General features: G+C 40.7%; 1 protein-coding gene across 10 annotated transcripts in view; it reads right to left on the reverse strand.

Annotated features, from left to right (window-relative positions):
- Positions 1–19,833, reverse strand: part of ENOX1 (ecto-NOX disulfide-thiol exchanger 1) — a 324,009-nt gene that overhangs the window by 114,793 nt on the left and 189,383 nt on the right. For all 10 annotated transcript variants that reach the window (XM_077974448.1, XM_077974449.1, XM_077974446.1 and 7 more), the window contains 2 exons: positions 8,672–8,778; positions 4,618–4,735 (listed from right to left, as the gene is read on the reverse strand). In XM_077974448.1, coding sequence (XP_077830574.1) covers positions 4,618–4,735; positions 8,672–8,778 — 225 coding nt within the window. The remainder of the gene's footprint in view (positions 1–4,617; positions 4,736–8,671; positions 8,779–19,833) is intronic.

Consider the following 19,833-nt stretch of genomic DNA (forward strand, 5'->3'; position numbering starts at 1 on the left):
AGAGTCCTATTATTATTATTATTATTACTTATTTTTTTAACATAAAGCTTCCAGCTACATATATAACTATTCAGGTAAGCCGATACTGCTAGTTCCAACCAAACCTAATTATGAGTTCCTAATTTGATTTAGTGGCTGAAAGATTTGGAAAGTCCTTGTTTGAATTCTTAGTGAAATTAAAACAAAATTCCTTTGTACCTATGTTACGGTGAATTTTCATGAAAAATTGACAACTCAGAAAACTTCATAATTAAGAGTGTCTGCTCCTATAAAGAGCTCAGAGTTTAAATGAAATGCAGTTAAAATCCAAAAACATTTGTTTGTGTATTATGGAAAGGAATTATGATTTGTCTACTGAGCAAGGGACTTTTTAGTTTCACTCTTCCAAAATTTGTGTTCAAAGTACTCTCATCAAATATTGGGTGAGGTATACACACTATGTAGTGATGTTCATTTTGGTTTATAATAAATTTAATTTATTGGCTTTAGGACATCCCTAATATTTTTAACTTAAAACACTTTTTATAAATGAGTCTTACACCCTGAGGACAGGGTACCCTGTATCTAACTAACTCTGTGTCCCCTGGGTCCACAGCATCCTGAGCATACAAAATGTAGACAGTCAAAACAATGCCAGGTTACAGCTCTCTGGGCCATGGCCTGTTTGCCATGTGACACTGAATTGTGTACGTATAAAGTTCTGAACATTTTGTTTGAACATGCCTCTTTAATACTTGCCATTTCAATTTAATTAGAGCAAATATTCTCAGGGTTATCATCTTCCTATCAACTTCTGGGATAAAGGCATCAAAAACATTAAGATCAGAAGAAGGGGAATGTGAATTGAAGTCCATAGACTTTTATTGATTACGTACTTGGGGAAAGGCCCAGTGCCAGGTGTTGGAGGATGACTAAGGTAACAAGCAGAGTTAACATTTACTGAGTACTTACTAGATGATCAACACTGTAAGTGAAGTCAGAAGTACCTTACATGCATTGACTCATTAACTCTCACAATGCTAAAATGTATCGGGTTTTGCCATCGGAGGCCTTACAATCTAGGATAGCCTTCCTCTTTCCTTTCTCCTTTTTATTTCTTGTGAACACTATCCTGCCCCACAGAGTCAACCTGGAGGGAGACAGGGAGGAAGGGAGTGGAAAAGGGGAAGGGAGAAGGAGAGAGGGAAAGAGAGGGAGGGAGGAAGAGAGAGAGACAGAAAGAGAAAAAGGAAGAACGGATTTGGATTTTAAAGTCTGGCTTCATTTCAGTAGGAGGCAGACTAAACAACAATAAATTTGAATTTTTGTCAAAAATTATCTTCACAGGCTTCAGAGCAGGATGCCGATCTTCTTGAATGAATGCTTCAATAAATCTGTCATCATTTTAAAATTTATTAGCAAAATTCATTTTCATTTTTATAAGCATCTTAGTTTTGCTCCAGTGAACTCCTTTTCCCCTTTAAGATTCAACTGATGAAGAAGAGTGAACACTCCACCCCCTCAGAATTCTATTGTAGGTACTGGAGAATTATAGCCAAAGATATATTGCAAATTATTATATATGGTAAAAAGCAAAAGTACAATGAAATATTCTTCATAACCAAAAAGCAGAGATATATTGAAACATTCTGATTATTTTTTAAAAAGTAAACCCAAGGTATCATATAAGTCCTTACACAATAAATTGCGACTTTTCTAAAAACCAAGCAAGTCAATTCTTTCCACCTCCTCCCTCTCCCCCCAGATAAAACCCATTACAGGGTACTTTTTGTCTTAGTATGGAGACGACAAGCAAAGCTGGCCCTGGGGGACCAGAGACAGAGCACCCTGCAGTGGGTGCAGCCTCAGCACCTCCTCCTGGCACAGGCAGGTGACAACGGAAGGATATTCTCTTCTGGAATTTCCAAGAATTCCTGGGTCAGCTACTACCCAGGAGGTCTGAGGCCAAAAACCCACTGTTTGAGCAGAGAGGAAATAGGCAGGGGACTCCTTAAAGGATGGAGGGTTTCACTGCCACTTCGGGACTGGCAATTCCCCTGTTAGTGAATTAGAGTGCTACATTTTGAGAGGACTGCTCCTGTGTAGGTGACTGGCAGATGCAAATGTGTACCTAAAAACAAGTGATGTGTCACCTCAGAAGATAGCGCTGGAAGGTGTTTCCCTCGGGCAACGGCCTCCATCCTCCCCTCTTCAAGCAACAGTTAGCAGGGATTTGTCTGAGGTTTGAACAAAAGACCAGATGGGAATTCTTGCTGTCAGGCTGTGTCCTCAAATATGCAGGGCTGAAAGCAAAACAACTGCCTGCCTCTGGGCCAGATCTTCAGGGCCCCGTGGAATAAAAAAGGTTAGTTGCCTTCCTTTCCCTTTAATCAGTCCTGGGCTTTCTTCAGAAACCACATGCCACATTCTCTGGTCCATCTCATTTTGAAAACTACGAAAAGACTTTGAACTCCTCGGGGCCTGGCATTTGAACTCCGGTTCTTTCATCTCTTCCCTCAGAACCTGGTATACAACATGCCCTGCACTTTGCTCATTAATTCTGCTGACCAAGTAACAAGACTGGTGAAAGTTTTTTAAAAGTTCAGGCTCCACTTCACGCTCTCATCAGATGCCTGGGGAATACACCGAGAGAGGTGTCAGGGGATCACATCTCCACTGATGCTTCTGCAGCGGAGGCCGGGCCCTGATCCAAACAGGCATGTATGTGTTGCAAGACCTCCTCAGGGAGCATACAGTTCATTATTCTGGTCCTATCCTAAGCAGACTGTGAAATGATCCACAATTCTTACTTGGGAAATTGACAAGTTATTTGAAAAGAAACATCACCAAAACAAACAAACAAAAAAGTCACAGGTTCAAATGAGAATTTCTGACTGACGCAATTCTTTTCTCCTACACCTACCTTGTCAGGATATTAAGAATCCAAGTTTCATCTCAACTTGCCCCTCATCCAGAAGCTTCACAAAGGATGAAAAGTGCTTTTGATAGAAAGAATTTATTTCTTTATTTGAAGATCTTGTTGAACTTAAGAAATTCACACAAATCCTTGCTCTCTTGTTTTGCTATGTGAAGGTTTGTAGAATAGAAATCTTGTGAGGAAGGTGGTCTCCTCAAATAAACAAACCTGAGAGTAAAGCAGTCCTGAGGAATCTGCTCTGGGTTTAGTAGGAGACATATGTCATTGACACATAAGTGCTGGGTTTTTTTCAGACAAGGGATATATGGCTTCAGAAAATAGTGGCATGGTGCCTACTTGTATGTTAAGCTTCTGAAAGATTAAAATGAATGGAATTTGAGGGTGAAAGGGGAAGTTTCTAAGGCAGTGGTTCTCAAACTTTGGCACGCATCAGAATTTCCTATAGGGCTTAAATCAGATTGATCGATGGATTTCACTTCCCAACACCCCCGTAGCCACTAGACATTTTTGATTCAGTAGGTCTTGGGTGGGGCCTGCTAATTTACATTTCTAATAAGTTCCTAGATGATGCTGGTGCTACTGGACTGAGAACCACACCTTTGAGAACCACTACTTCAAGGAAATTAAAGCCCTTTCTCTATATGCCTGTATGCAGGAGCTTTTTCTTATGATCATCACTCGCACCCCTGACATTCTCTTCTACAGCCCTGGAGAAACAGAGCATCCTGACCACCCTGCGGTCTTGGTGACCTGATCCTTTCAGAATCTTGATTTTGGCTTCTTAATAAATTAGCAAAGATCCTCGATTCCTGGTCACCTGTAATCTTTCTGTTAAAAAGTCTGTAACAGGTGTTTTATTCACTTGTACAGATGAGGAGACAGATCAAATCTACACCATCTCTGTAATTTTCCTTTTTGGCAATGATGGCAATTATGGTTCTTCCTAGGTCCTTTGGCGATGCCCTTCCACTCAGACAAGCAGTCTCCCTTGGTGTCTCATGTTTTGAATGAGCTTTTCCCTTGCCTGCTTTTATAATACCAATGGATTTATACATAATTCAATTATATATAAAACTCATTGTAAATTCAATTATATATATCCATTGGTATTGTAAAAACAATACCAATGAGCGTTTTAAATCAGCAACTCCCAATAGACAGAGCACACAAAGCAAGGTTCTCTCTAAGCTTCTCTTCTTTTCACAACCCAAGGAGTGACACCCCTAGCTTGGTACCAAATGGGGCCAGCCTTTTAATTACAGGTTAGGTGACAGAAGATTTATGGGAAAAGAAGTCTAATTCCCCAGCATGTTGGCTCGGAAGCTAGAAAGCTTCTTCAGGGATTAAACAATTCCCATGTAAGAAGTACACTGACTAAAACCAAGTTTTACCCATATTTTAGCATCAGCTGTGGCTGCCGTACTCTGGAAAAGGATTTTTATGGAAACAGGCAAACTTCCCTGAAAGAAGCATCATGGCCCCAGATCTGCGTACGGAGAAACAACTGGAGCAATTTAAATCACTCTGTTCCCAAGAAGGAGTTTAAAGTTCTATTAATAAAAAGCAGAGTCACTCAAAGATGAAAGTTTAGTATAATTCAAACAAAAGTGAGTTATAGGGCCATTTCCCAATACTTATGCCCCATCTGAGATTTGGAAGATCATGATACCTCATGGTTCTGTGGTAGTTATCAGCGTTACCTGATTCATCGACTCTCATTTTTTTGGTAGGGCTGTCACAATTCTCATCGTCAGACATTTCCATTTCTTCTTCGCGGCGGATGCCCATGAGCTGCTCACTTTGGGCATTCCGGAGCTCCTGCAAGTAGAGGATGCACACAAGTCAGAGTCACAGACACGTACGGCTTTCCCCAATGGTCTTTGGGTATATATGACTGGCATATTAACGTTCAGAATCCAAGGCTTTTATCTCCCAAATACAACCTCACCTAACCTAAAGGAGGTTCTGAGGGGTGTGGGGTAGAGAGTAGACCAAGGTCAGGCTTAGATTAATCCCTGCTCACCCATGACTAGTTAAGGGCTCTTTAGCAAATAATTTAATCTCTCTTGAGTCTCCATTTCCTCATTTGTACAAAGGGGATAATAATATCCACCTAAGAGGGCTGCAAAGATTACACAGAAATACCTGTTACATGGCTGGCCCATGTACAGTAAGGACTTAGAAATTATGGTTAAGAACATGAACACTGGAATTTTAAAAAAGGACTGTTCTGCCATTGGCCTATGGTGTGACATTAGGAAAGATTCTTCATCTCTATTAACCTAAATTGCTCACTGGAGTATTATGATTAAAAATAGTTTTGAGGATGAAATGAATTAATGCATGTACAATACTTAGCATCATGCCAGACACTTGGTTGGTCAGTTGATAATGCTGGACATTATTATTTCTCATGCAAACATAGTGCCCCTGCATGTGTGTATGTGCTCATGTGTGATCTCACACACACACACCATTCAGATATCCAAAATTTAAAATCAGTAAGATGTTAGGGAACAAAACACAAACAGATGCCTTTTCTTTTGTATTGCACATGGTCATGTAGGGGTTATTGTTTTTGTTGCAGTGGTTGCTTTAGCATCATGTTTAGAGCCACAGATCTTAAGATCACATCTTACTTTCTCCACTTATTAGGGGAGTGGCTACAATCAAGTTATTTAATTTATTTGAGACTTTGTCTATTCACTCACAAGTGAGGAATAATAATACAAGCTGTTTGGATGCAGTAGCATATGTGAAAACTCATTGTAAAGAGTAAAGAATCACACAGTACATTTCTTACTACTGTGCCTAAAATCAGAACACTGTAATCACTTAGGCTAAGTATTTATATTATTACTTTGTATCAAGGTGGATATTACATATTTGTGAATCCTTCCTTACTCATTCTGTTCTCTCACATCTACTATCTTCAGAAATACTTAAAACAGGGAAAGCCTCCATTATTCTTTTTTCCCTCTGTAAAGTCTCCAAATAAAAATCAAATAGTTAAAATAATTTCACGTTATGATCAATAAACATATGAGTAACAATAAAACTAAATTATTACAACTAATTTATTAGGGGCGTGACTTTAAACATGGTTCCAGTGCCCATTTGATGGACATGCATATATCACTCCATGTTGTGGGTTCTCTCAATTCTTTTCTCTCCTTAGCTCACAGATTTTAACTACCGCATGATGGAGAGGAAACTATTTATTGCTAACAGTATTTGAATGGTCAGCTCTGTACCCTGGGAATCACCCTTGCAGAGGACAGGGAAGGGAGAAAGCAGAGAGACAAGGTCCAAGATGGGGTGCAGGGGCACCAACCAGAGGCAGCCCTGAGAGGCCAGAGGGATGGCAGACAAGGCCTCCTTATTTGATTATGCCACCCAGAAGAAAGAGGTGCCAATTCCATCTTAAATAACACCATCAGGCATTGGAGGCGGGTGTCACATGTGATTAGTGGGGAAATTTTTAGGCTGTGGACAGCTAATTTTTCTACTGACAAAGAGCCCAATTCCCAAAGAGGTGGCTTGAAAACACTTGAAACAAGGAAAAGTCAGGTGGAAAGAATAAATGAGGCTGAAAGGGCCTGTTGTTTAGTCCCTGCGATTAATGACAAACTGTCATATGGTAGTTGTTCTTGTGGGAAAAGGTGGTGGAAAAGAAAAAAAAAATTGAGGAGAAAATGCTGAGGCTGTTTCCACAGGGTGCCTCTGGTTCAGCATTAAATCACTAGTACACTCTAATAAATCTGTAGAGGTGTTGGAGATAATTAACAGATGCTGTAACATGGGAATGTGGGAAAAAATCAAGCCAATTATCAAGCTTATACGCAACTGAGAAATCATCCACAATGTTAAATTACCAACTGGTATCTAATCAATTAAGCGACATGCGAGAGAAAAATCACAGCTAATTTAGAATTCTGGGTCCTAATGTATATCAAAAGAGGTGGGGAAAGTACCAGGAAGGCACAAAGACCCTTCGCAGGAGCACCTTTGACAGCTGCACTCCATGTGTCCCTCTGGAGCATCATTTCTGTCTCCTAGTACCGAACAAAGCAAGCAGGCTTCCTTAGACCTGCATAGAAGCCTTCACACATCCTGCTCCCCACCACACGCGCGCGGAGGAGGCAGGGTGAAGCGAAGGTGAGAAGCTGAGGCAGACGTGGCAGGAAGCGTGATTCGGATCAATATGTGACATTTGCTGACACTCACATTCTAATGATGGCCTTTTTATGCTCAGGTTTATTCGGTAGCAGGCCACCGGCCTTTCTCTCAACATTCCTTTTAATCACGTTTGGTTTTTATGTGAAGAAATAAACAATTCACAGATTGATCATTCCCAAATCTGAATCAGAGTTTATGGGCTCCAATTTGTGTTTTCATAACCCTCAGTTTGTATATTGCATCACAAACAGAGGACTCTTTTTTTTTTAATCTTGAAAATCAACCTTGACCTGAGTCTTAAGTCAGAGTCAGGGAGAACATCAGGTAAGCACCCTGCATTTTTCTGGTCCCTGAAAAATTAAAGAGAAATCCCACCTCTTCCTTACTCATAATCTTGAACAGAAAAACAGAACTGAATCAGTCACCAACCACCATAGGCATTAGTGAACAAAATAAAAAATGTCCTTCTTAACAATAAATTGCACTAGCATTTTAAGCGTCACATTATTGTGAAGTCATTCAGTATTCACCATAATAACAGTGATAATAAAGAATTCATTTGGTATTCATGTGGATGTTACATCTAGTGCTATTGGTATTCAACTGTAATTTAGCATTAGTTAATGGGCACTTAAAATGCTACCCAAATGATTGATCCCATAGTACTTTGTGATTCCTCAAACTCTATATAAAATACTTATTTTACAAGTGTGAGTCAAAATCATTAAATAAATAAACCTTACCTTCCGTAAGTTTGGGATTTTGAAAGAGGGGAATATCATTTAGAGAACTTTAATATTAACATGCTAGAGATGGAGCGGCATCCAAATGAAAAACATTCTTTCATTAAAAAAAAGAAGCAAAGACAGTATACTTACTTTTAAATTACAGGTTCAAAGCGTACACTACTCTGTGGGGTTAAAAATAACAGCTGGACGACCAATGACTAATGACACATTTTGGTCCTTCTAAGTGGCAAGGAGGTCAAATTCTCGGCTGTTCTCTTGGGGGTAGATACTCACACTTCACACATGCATGGATGCTGATGGGTGGACCCAGCTGGCCTAGATATTCACTCCCAACACTTACAACACTGGCTCTGGAGAGAAGTGTAATAGGACTTAACGGCTAGCACAGGGGACTCAGATGCTCCTTATGATGAGAAAATATGGACGGAAAGGCATCCTTGTCCAAAGAGTAAACTGTCATCATCGCATAGAACACTAAAAAAAACCCCTCTGTATTTAAAAGCCAGTTTTCTATTGTAAGTTTCATTTTTCTTTAAAATAATTTGCTAGGGAAAGTGTCTTGGTTGATTTCTGAGATCTTTATTATGAATGGGGAAAGTTATTTTCTCCCATTGCAGGGGAGAAAAACACTCTGTTCCTTAAGTGTTAAGTCAGCTGCTTTTCTGGACAAGGAACAAATCTCAGCTGCATTTGGAACTGACAGTGAGATCAGACAATGGCAGGCGGACTGCCCACTGTAATAGAAACCATCATGGCTGCAGCCATGCTACTCTCTGCCAATCCAGCTGTGTGATGGTGGTTAAAAAGTAATAATAAAATCACCAACCTCAGAATGCTTTCGCCAAATGTCTATGTTCTTGCGCTGGGCTTTCGAGAAATGGTCCCAAGCTTTTTGTCTGGTAGAAGCGTTGAAAACGGCCACAATCTGCTCAACTTTGGTGAACAAGGAAGTCAAACAAGACAAGTAATTTATGTTGTGATCACTATAGGGAAGCAAAGCAAAGACACTAGGAGTCTATGGATGATGTCACAATAGAAACAACATCATCAATATCCATCCAATTTGTGCCTTTCGTACTTACATTTTAGCAAGGTTGGGGATGTCTCCCTTCAAGTCTGTCTCCATAACTTTAGGTTAAAACAAATTCTAAGTATGACTGGGAAAAGGGCCTGGGCATCTACTTGCAAGCATTCTTTAGCTGTTGTTTCAATATGTGATTTGGTCTATCTATATACCTAGATCTATAGATATATAGACACTGGTGTTGGCATCCAGATATACAGACAAAGTAATGCCAGGGTTGGGTGCAGAGAAGTGAAGCCAGGGAGAAGTGGCTGAACAAGGAAGAGCCAAACATATATCATTTTCTCTTTTGGTCTCTATCTCAAGGACTCAGTCACAGTCCTCTCAAGACATTATCATGTCCAAGTTCCAAGTTGGGACAATGAATAGCCGTGCCATACCTCCCCTCAATCTCAGGGGGTCATTTTTCCTCCTTGGCTCCTTTTTCTCCCCCTGTTGCACCTACTGCAGCCAGCCCTCCAGCCCTCTGGCAGGGAACAGGAACCATAGCCTCTACCTCAAGACAGACCAAAGCTCACCCAACCAGCGGCAATGGCATGCGGTCTTATTTCAACCACCATATGGCGCCCTCCATAGCTCCTCATGATCACATTCCGTTATCACTTTCACAAGGCTCCCCGCCCTCTGGCTCCCAAACCACTAGAAGTTCTAACTCTATCATCTTGACTTAATTTAATACTTCTGCTGCTTCCAGGCCTGGTGCCACTGGACTGGTAAATGTTGAGGGTTGTGAACAAAACTACATAGACAAAGGCATGGGTTCTTAGTAGTGGGAATTATGGGTGGGGCCAAGTAACTGTGGACTTAATCTTGTTTAAACAGTTACTGATCCAGTAAGCATGAGATTAAGGAAATTAAAGCACTGAATTAATCATATGATTAAACCTGAACTTCTAAATTTTTAGTTAAGAAGGCACACTTAAAATTAGCTTCTCAAAGATTCTAACACCCTATCAACATAAATCTTTCATACGTGATTCCCAAGGCTCTATTATAAAAAAGGACATCAAAGCTCTTCCAAATCTTCTGGTGTCCAAAGAACGTTAAAGAGCAATAGATTAATCCCCACAGAAGAACAACACTTGGTGCCATAATTTTTAAAATCAGCACACCAAATAAGTGTATGATGCAGCAGAAGGAAAAAAAGCAGATTCCATTCACTTACAATATCGTGAATACTTTTCTATGCTGATGAGCAACTACTTCTCAATCTATGGCTGATTTTCACAGCGGGCTTTTATCTTTTTGCTATTAATATTTTTTACTATTTTCCACTTCAGGAGAATCCCAACCCCAAATCTCCTTATTTAGCAAAACCTGTCATCATATCACATGATGAATTTATTTCACTCAATTTTAACAGGAGGATTTGCCTTCGGTTTGGCTCATACTCTCCTTGGGCACACGTGGCTTCCCTCCTCGACCTCAACTGGAAGAACTAAACACCAGACTAAACACCTGGGGCTGCTCTCAGTGCTGCTCTTCAGCTGACCACTGACCCTTAGTGCTCTGGTTGGCTGCCCTGCAGCACAGCCAGCAGAGGAGAGAGAACCTGTTCCAGTGGACTGCTGGGGCTTTCTGCATGTTTTGTCTGTACACAGGCTGGGATAATTGGGAATTTCAGCTGCCTTCTGTAGAGGCAACACAGAACAGTCAGCCCCAAATTTAGGCTGGCAGGGGTGGTGATCAAGAGGTTATTAAAGAGTAATGGGCTTCGTTGCTTATAATAACAGACCTCTTTGGCATCATTTAGAAGAGGAAGAACTATGATGTCCTGACAGCAGTCCTGAGGGGAAAGGAAAATATGGGTTGAGACTGAGTGTTTAGGTGGTAATAGTGAAAATTCTGACATCAATCATAGAAGGCTGTTAATAAAAATGAAACACTAAAGAAAAGTATATCTGTTCATAAAAACGTGTAAGGGGCCACAGAGAATGAAGGTAAGGAAGACCAGTAATGCACCTGGAGGAGTACAGAAAAGAAAGAACTAAGAAGAAGGACCCAATGGCCCAATAGGGCACAGGTTTAGGGGTAAAAGGAGATTCCCTAATATCTACTCAAGCCATGTGCTATTAGATATTTGCTGTTTGTGGCTAAGTGCCTCAGTTACTTAGAGCACGTTACTACCATATCCCAGGGCATAAGTTCATTCATTCATTCAACAAACATCTGGATTCCTACTAGCTACCAGGAACTTGACTAATTGCTAGAAATATATGATCAAGGCCCAGTCCTGTCCTTGATGCAATCATAGTCTCAGAAGAGAAAGAAAGACAAGCAGATAATTATTCTATGTAAGAGAGGTGCAGACGACAGCTTTGACAACCCAGAGAAGAGAAGAGAGTAACTTAAGTAGATAGGTGGAATGAGAAAACATTCCACAAATAAGGCAACATTTCTGCCAAGTCTTAAATAGTGAAGTAATGCTTGCTTGGCAGAGAAGGCAGGGGTGGCCTGTTCAAAGGCTGGTGTAGAGTTGTGGGAGGAGGAGTGAAAGTAGCTGTGGGGCTGGGGCTGGGGCTAGTGTTAGGTATGAATCAAGAGGGACCATGTATGCTAACTCTGATTGGGAACTTTATATTGTAGGATTGGCTTGGGAGAAATTACAAAGGAATGAATTAAAGCAGAGGCTCTGGCGTGGAGTGTGGCACAGGCAGTCATGTGACAGGAAGACTTGATAGGAGGAGGCAGCTGATTTGCTACATGGGAGGAGGAAGAGTGGTGGGAGGTACCACGATGACTGGAGCTGGGAAGTACATCCCAAACTACGAGAACAAGCACCGGTGGAGGGCTGAGAAAGAAGATAAGGAATTTGCTTTCGGACATGTTGAGTTTGAGATGCCTGAAGACCATCCAAACGGAGCTGAAATATGGATTAGGGGTTCAGAAAGAAGTCAGAATTCAAAGAAATATGTCCAACATTTTCTGGGCCATTCTCAATTTCTTGTATTCTTTTTCAATAGGGTAATGAATTAGATGTAAAACTCAGTGGGATTTAATTTTATACTTATGAACTTACACACTCTTTTCCCTATACCAATCAAAAAGCAAAACAAAAACAAAACAAAAAAAATCCAACAAAACCCCAATAACTGTGTAACTCAGCTTATATTTGGAAACCACCCACAGTATTCACAAAGCCCAGTTTGCTTCTCTCATTGCTGGACACACTGTCTCTGAACCAGCCATTTGTCTTGCAATTGAAAGTTCTTGGGCACACATGAAAAAGGACTCTGGAGAAGTGCTTGGATCAGCATTAATTCATCATCATTAGGCAAAAAGCACCTCTAAGAGTATGCCCTAATGAATATCATTCAAAGACAGCATATTTTTAAACTCATAAATCAAGATGACTACTAGTATTGATGTAAATACACTATTCAGTGCTTATAGCAGGAAACACCAGAGAGGAAGTCCATGAATTAGATGACCACTTACTACCTCTCTGCTATAATTCATACTACTTACTCTATCTATATACAATAAAACCTGTTAAGTAGTTACTATCTGAACAGGCTCCTCAAAACTTTGCTTCTCAGAGAAAGATATAACCAGCAAACAAGGTGGCACTGGCATTTGTCCAAAACAAGCAGCTTATAGAAGTTGTGCTGCAGGTAGAACAAATTGAAACCAACTCCCTACCCAATGCCTTCACCACATTAGTGGTCTACAGAGTGGTGGCCAGAGGCCCCACACAATCCTGTATCAGACAAAAAGCATAGATTCTGTTCTGATTGCCACTTACTTATGCAAGAAAGTAAACTCAAAAATTTTGCAGGAAAAGGAATGTTTTTTCTTTGAGGGATAACATTTTCCCACATCTTCTAATAGCAACTGAAAGAGCTCTCCATCAGAAAATTTAAATTTACCCCTCACACTTTGCAAATCTTTCCCCCCAATTCTGTGTTTTAATTGTTTTGCCTAAATTAGGGATTTGAGGATCATAAGAAAATTAAAAATGATAAATTCTTCAGAAGTAGGCCTGAATGCCAGTCTTAGATATCACAGTAGAGTCCCTAGTATACTCAGCAGCTATCAGTGACCCTAAGGGCAGGATAAACAGAGCTTTGATGAAGTTGCTAATCACTCCATACAGCTGCAAACCCTCACTAGTGGTTATTTATTAGCTTACACATGTGTATGAGTGGAGATACATACACTCACCTAGCATACATACATTACACACATATATGTATATATTCTTCCAATTTTAAACAAATCCATAAGACTAATTTAACAACTTTTTTTTTGCGCTTTTCCCCACCCCAAAATGTTTGGACATTTGCTGAGTTTAGAGCATACTTCTTACGGATAGAGAAATTTACAGACTATCATGAGAAGCACTGGTCCTTAACCTTCTCAGGGAGAGAAAGCTCAGAACAGGAGGACATCCATTTAGCCAGGACAGACCACACTGAAGCAAGCCCCCTGGGAAAAAGCAGCCACTGGGCACAAAAGCTCAGATTTCTGGGCTGCACAAGACTCCTGAATTTTGAGCTCTGGGCAGGAACGCATGGGAAGTGATGAAAGAGGAAGGTTAGGGTCCTCCAGAGAGCACAAATACAGCCCTTTTCCCTTCATGTCCTGCTGACTGCATTGTTTCTCACAGGCCCGGCACCTCTTGTATTCCTTGCTCCAGCTGAAGAGCGGTGAAAGAGCCTTAATTCAGTTCGTGTCCCAAATATCTGGAGAAACTGATCAAGTCCTTACAGGCAGTAGGCTTGCCTAAATAAAGTACCTCAAACAAATCTTCCAAGCTTAATTTTTGTTTTTTAATGCTACTTGGGCTCATGATAGAGCCTCAAATCTGTAGGGTGAAGAGGAAATTTTTTCCCTTTAAGGAATAACCTTTTCCCAAATCCTCTATGAATAGCCCATGAGAGATTTTGAAAGGCATATGACACAAATGAAATTGTTGACCGCTCCCACCCCAGCTTGTTTTTGTTGTTTTAAAATACTCATAGCTAGGGAGGAAGGGACAGAAGAAAAGTGTAAGGCTTTAGATGTAGTGCTGGAATCGGTGAGCCTTGGCTCTAGACTGAAGAATTATAATGGAGGGAATGCAGTAAGTGATTCTAGCTCTCAGGATACCCAGAGGAGCAAGACAAAGTCCAAGGGAGGAGCGGTAAGTGTCAGACAGCACGTTACAGGAAGCTGCTGCTGTAAAAGAGATTTCCAGGCAGAGTCCTGCACAGATACTCAGGTCCTGGGTCCTGAGCATGAAGGAGCTGGCAGTCAGCCTGGCAGAAAGCCCAGGAAATAGAGAATGAATACAGTCAAACCCATACTTTAAGGAGGCATGGACCGGAATTTCAAATTGAGCAGGAAAAGGGCATTCTGGGGTTTTGTCTTGAGATATGTAAAAAAAGCTTCATGTGACATTGTGAGTCCATTACAGCCCTCTTAAAACCGAGGCCAAAACACCAACAGCAGACATATTTCTGAGCTTCCCAGCTAGAGGAGACCAGATACTTGTTTCTTTTAGGGCAGCATCCCCAATGTTTTTGGCACCAGGAACTGGTTTCATGGAAGACAGTTTTTCCATGGACAGGGGGTTGGGGATGGTTTTGGGATGAAACTGTTCCACCTGAGATCATCATTAGTTAGACTCTCATAGGGAGCGCGCAGCCTAGATCCCTTGCATGCACAGTTCACAATAGGGTTCGCGCTCCTACAAGAATCTAGTGCCACTGCGGATCTAACAGGAGGTGGAGCTCAGGCGGCAATGCTCACTCACCTGGTGCTCACTTCCTGCTGTGCGGCCCAGTTCCTGACAGGCCACAAACAGTACTGGCCCGGGGGCTGGGGACCTCTGTTTTAGGGAATGGAATTTGAATAAAGAGAAACCTACTGATCACAGTATATAAAAAATAGGATGTTTTAAGCAAATTTCAAGCAGGCAAGAAATGATCAGATTGTTCAAATAAAACAGAAAGATATTAGGCATATAGTGACTTTTAAAGTTTTGCATCGCTCCAAGTACACCCCAGGGAATTGTAGAGCCCTTTATTGATGCATATATTTTAAAATTTTGAAAGTAACAAAGCAATCCATCAGATTATAAATCTAATAGTTCCTCAAAATATATAGCATTTATTAAGCTTTTTAAATCCAACAAATCTCCTGCCTAGATTACCCCTACTGACTAAATGAAAGTAATGTATGTACAGAAGAAAAAAGGGACAATCTAAAAAACAAAAGTCTACGTTCCCATCTTGACAACTCTACCAATTTCTCTTTTTAAAGGTAACCAGTAACCACTATTAACAGATCCTAGCACATCCATCCAGTACAAATGGTGTGTATTTTTCTATGAGAAACCTTTTCACTTACACAAAGGAGCTAATATTATATACACTATTCTGTACCTTGCTTTTTCCACTTAACCTATCTTGGAAATCTATTCATATGTATGTTATCAACAAGGCTGCTATAAACATCTTCCAACATATCTTCTGAAATCCTTACATAAATATCTTTATAAAAAATTCTTAGCAGTAGAAAGGCTAGATAAAAGAGCACCTGAAGTTTTCATTTTAAAAGGTACTGGCAAGTTGCACTCTATGTCCCTGAAGTGTTTTTCAGTTTGTTTCTCTTACCCTTTGCCAACAGTGCATAATCAAATTTAACTTTTGCCATTCCTCATAGATGAGAAAAGGCACGAATTACATGGTGACCAACTGTCTGCATCAGTAATATATATGTTTGCAGTTTCCATTACAAATAACAGAAACAAGTCCAGACTCATTGAGCCTGCCCTGTATTCAGTCGTTGGCTCGATGCTAAAAGTCATCACACAGCTGTAGGAGGAGAGACCTGGTTTCTGGGGATCTTTTCTTTTTTGTGACCCTCAAAATGGCAACCCTCATCTCCTCTGGGTCTCCACTAACTCCCTTAATGGTTATGAAAATCATATAATGGTGGTAGGAGATTTCTTTCTTTTGGAGACGGAGTCTCACTGTCACCCAGCCTGAAGTGCAGTGGCATGATCTCGGCTCACTGCAACCTCAGCCTCCCAGGTTCAAGTGATTCTCCAGCCTCAGCCTTCCAAGTAGCTGGTATTACAGGTGCCTGCCACCACACCTGGCTAATTTTTGTATTTTTAGTAGAGACGGGGTTTCACCATGTTGGCCAGGCTGGTCTCAAACTCCTGACCTCAAGTGATCCACCCGCCTTGGCCTCCCAAAGTGCTGGGATTACAGGCGTGAGCCACCGTGCCCAGCCCTGTGATAGGCAATTTCTAATTACTTAGCCCTTACTGGGCCAGGCACCATGCTTGATGATTTAAAACAGTAGTTATCAAAGTGTGGCTCCTGGACCAGCATCATCAGCATCACTTGAGAACTCACTAGAAAGGCAAACACTCAGACCCCAGACCTACCGAAGCAGAGACTCTAGGGATGGGGCCCAACAGACTCTGCTTTAACAAGCTCTCTGCATGATTCCAAGGCATGCTGAAGTTTGAGAACCTCTGGTGTAACACATTATCTTAGCTAAGTTTTCCAACAACCCTCTGAGGTAGGTGCTAGTATGAATGCCCATTTCACTGATGAAGAAACTGAGGTTCACTGAGATGAATATTTACTTGTTCAAGCTCATATATTTAGAAGTGGTGAAGTTGGGAATGAAAATTACATCTGTCCAACTTCAAATCATGTATTTATACCCATTTCATGACGGACCAAAGTCTTATGAGCTCTGTGGTATGTGATGTGCTAGACTTTGTACATATTTGGATAAAAAGGGCCAAATATGCAGCTGGTCCTTGAGCTGCTCAGAGTCCCTGGGGAAGACAACACATACATGATTGAATCGCAAGATGAGAACTGCTTAAGAGAGCTGCAGAGGGCACTGAGGGAGGCCAAGAAAGACTTAAAGGACCCCTTGGCTGAAACTTGCAGGTAAGTTGAATTTTCAATGCAAACAAGCCAAACATTGGAGGTTGTGATGGGGCAGGAAGCTGCATTTACCTCTCTACAAAAGTGTATTGAGGAACATGAGAGCCACAGTGCAGAAGAATCAAAGTGTCTGGAAAAAAAGGTCCCTACTTCTTTTGTGTCTACCAGGCTGGAACCAATTTCTCTCAGTGTATGCCCTCAGCCTTCTCATTTTGTCTAAAATCCAGTCTGTCCTACTTTTTTTGAAATAAAAGTCACTGAATAAGCCTCAGCAGGTGAAACTTAGACAGGTGGGGCCAAGGGAGTGTTTTCACGAATACAACACTGTTTTGGGGTTGCATGTAGAGGGGAAGAGGGAGTTGGGAAACCTGTGTTGGTCAAGTCTTAGCTCCATCACTAATTAGCTGTGTGACCTGAAGAAAGTGTCCATCTGTTTGAATCCCAAGGCAAAGGGGGCTGGACTAGACCATTCTGAATCTTCTTTCTGGCTCCGGGAGCCTTTAGAACAGGGCTTAGCAAACTTTATAAGGAAAGGAACAGACAGCGATTATTTTTGGCTTTGCAGGTCATACATCTACCTTGCTATAGAAGGTGTCTACCCATAGAAGTGGTTTGTCTCCTTAAATAGAAATCCTCTCACTTTGTCTGTGGCTACTCTTTCATGATTCTCCCCAGGTACGGTTTTCTTTGGTTGGAAAACAAACACTAAGTTGTACTTCTCTTTCGGTTATGCAAAGAGTCAAGAACACATCACCTCTGCTTTAAAGTAACTTTACTAACACCTCACTTTTCCTCAATTTGAAAGTGTCCTGGCTTTAAAAAATCTTTGTAAATTTTTTTTTTATGCATGGATTTTGTCCAGTGTAACTCAGAGACCGTTTCCCAGAGTCCCCCAATGCTATCAACACACACTCCCCTCGCCTGACGTTGGGCAGTGGCTAGAGTCCAGTCCTAGACCTGGGCTCATATCAAAGTGACAGAGTTTTCATCTTTAGCTCCCCGAAGTTATACCTTTCCTGAATTGCTGTATTTTACTTAACATGCACTCCAATTCTTTATTGTTCCAGAGTGTAAGACTTGATTTCTATCTTACATTTTGGTTTTATTAAAGATATTTTTTTAAAAACATAATGATTTGACTCAGTATATATATTTTCCATGAGACTGAAAGGAAGGATACCAAAAAAAAAAAAAAAAAGACTCAGTTCTGGCAGACATAGTGTCCTCCACCATCACCTTTGGCATCCTGTGAAATAGAACATTCTATGCTCATCCTTGATGTTGGAGTTTCTATACAAATTATTTTCTCTGGATATTTATTCCCTAAGACCAAAGAGGTATTTTTTAAATGGAAATAATGTTTCCAGCACTTAATGCGTTGGCAAATACAGCCATCAGTACAATTTTGAGGAGAAACAGAAAACCTGTCACATTGCTAAAGCAGTTACGGGGAATTTTTTTTCCCATGGATGAACTACAGCAATGACTGCTACAGACATGGGAAAACATTTTAACACTTCATAAAATTCCTTTTTGACAGCAGGGGACATAGAAGCCAAATTTCCCTTGATGGAAATAAAAAATGTTGGCTGAGATGTTCCTAAGAAGTAAATGATTTCAGAAAGCGTTTTCAGGCAGAAGAAATGTGGACGAGGACACCAATCTGCCTAAAAGGGGGATCACAGTACACAGAGATCAGAAACCCCTCACATTTCACTCTAGCACTTAGCACACAACCTGACACTTGACAAATATTTGTGGAATGAATTTAATCATTCATTCAGACACTCGAGGCTTTTACGATTTTACCCAAGAAGATAGATGAGGGCGTGACAGTGGAGAACTGTCAGTGCCCTGCGCAGCTGTCTTTGACAATAATTCTGACCAATCTTCAGCACCTGCAGAATCCAATGCACATAATCTCAGGATCGAAATGGGGCTTAAAATTCACAGAGTAGCCCAAGAGGAGTAACCTTCACAGCAAGGTATAGGCAGAGCATTTGCACGGATTAATATCTGATCACCTGTTCCATGATCACTTTAGGAGCTTTGAACCTCATGGTTGGGTCCTGGAAGATACCTGTATTTAGATATCCAGAGATGATAAAGGATTCACATGGTTGATATGATAAGAACTGTAGAATCTTAAGGGTGGAAAGGAACCTTAGGGGATTATATGATTAAACCCTTTTATTACAGAGATGAGAAAAAGGAGACTTTAGTTGCTTAAAAGACTTTCCCAAAGTCACAAGGCTAATTAATGGTCAAACTTGGATTAGAACCAGATCTCTCTGCCTAGTCAAAAGTCTTTCCACCATCTGCAGTTTTTAAGACCTAAGATGAGGTTGATGCCATTTCCTATCACAAATGTATAAAGCAAAGTTGCATGATAGTTCTAACCTTTCCAATCTCCAGGTTGAAATAATATTGATAACAGTACTCTAATACTCCTACTGTAAAATTCTCAACTAAAGTATATGCTGTGTGCTCTACTTTAAAGAGAATGGCATATTAGAGCTAAGATCATTGAGATCATTTCACTAATGATCTAAAATAAACAAACAAAAACACTTAGGTTGTGTTCTGCAATTATTAGGTTCTAGCCCAATTTTCAGCACCGCCTTCCTTTCCACCTGTGATTGGTCAACAACCAGTTTTTTTTTTTTTTTTTTTTTCCCTGAGGTCTTCTATGTGCTTACAAGAATTATGCCAGGTCCAGAAGTGGCACAGTGAAGTACAAAAGAGAATAGTAAGTGGCCCATATCTCTATTTAGCCTAAAATCTTGCTAGAGGGAAAAGCAAGCAAAAAAACCAATAAACTTGATGCACATAAAATAATTAGAAAATAAGTGCTCAAGTAGATAGTCTTAACAAGTGCTGCAGAAGGTAGGGGAAAGGGAGATGATTATGGGTTATAATGGAAGAACAAGGTTTCAAGGACGAAATGTGATAGAAGTGGGCTTCAATTTTGGCACTTGGAGGAGGGGAAATATTTCAGGCAAGGGA

Source organism: Macaca mulatta, chromosome 17, assembly GCF_049350105.2.
Source record: "Macaca mulatta isolate MMU2019108-1 chromosome 17, T2T-MMU8v2.0, whole genome shotgun sequence".
Taxonomy (NCBI): Eukaryota; Metazoa; Chordata; class Mammalia; order Primates; family Cercopithecidae; genus Macaca; species Macaca mulatta.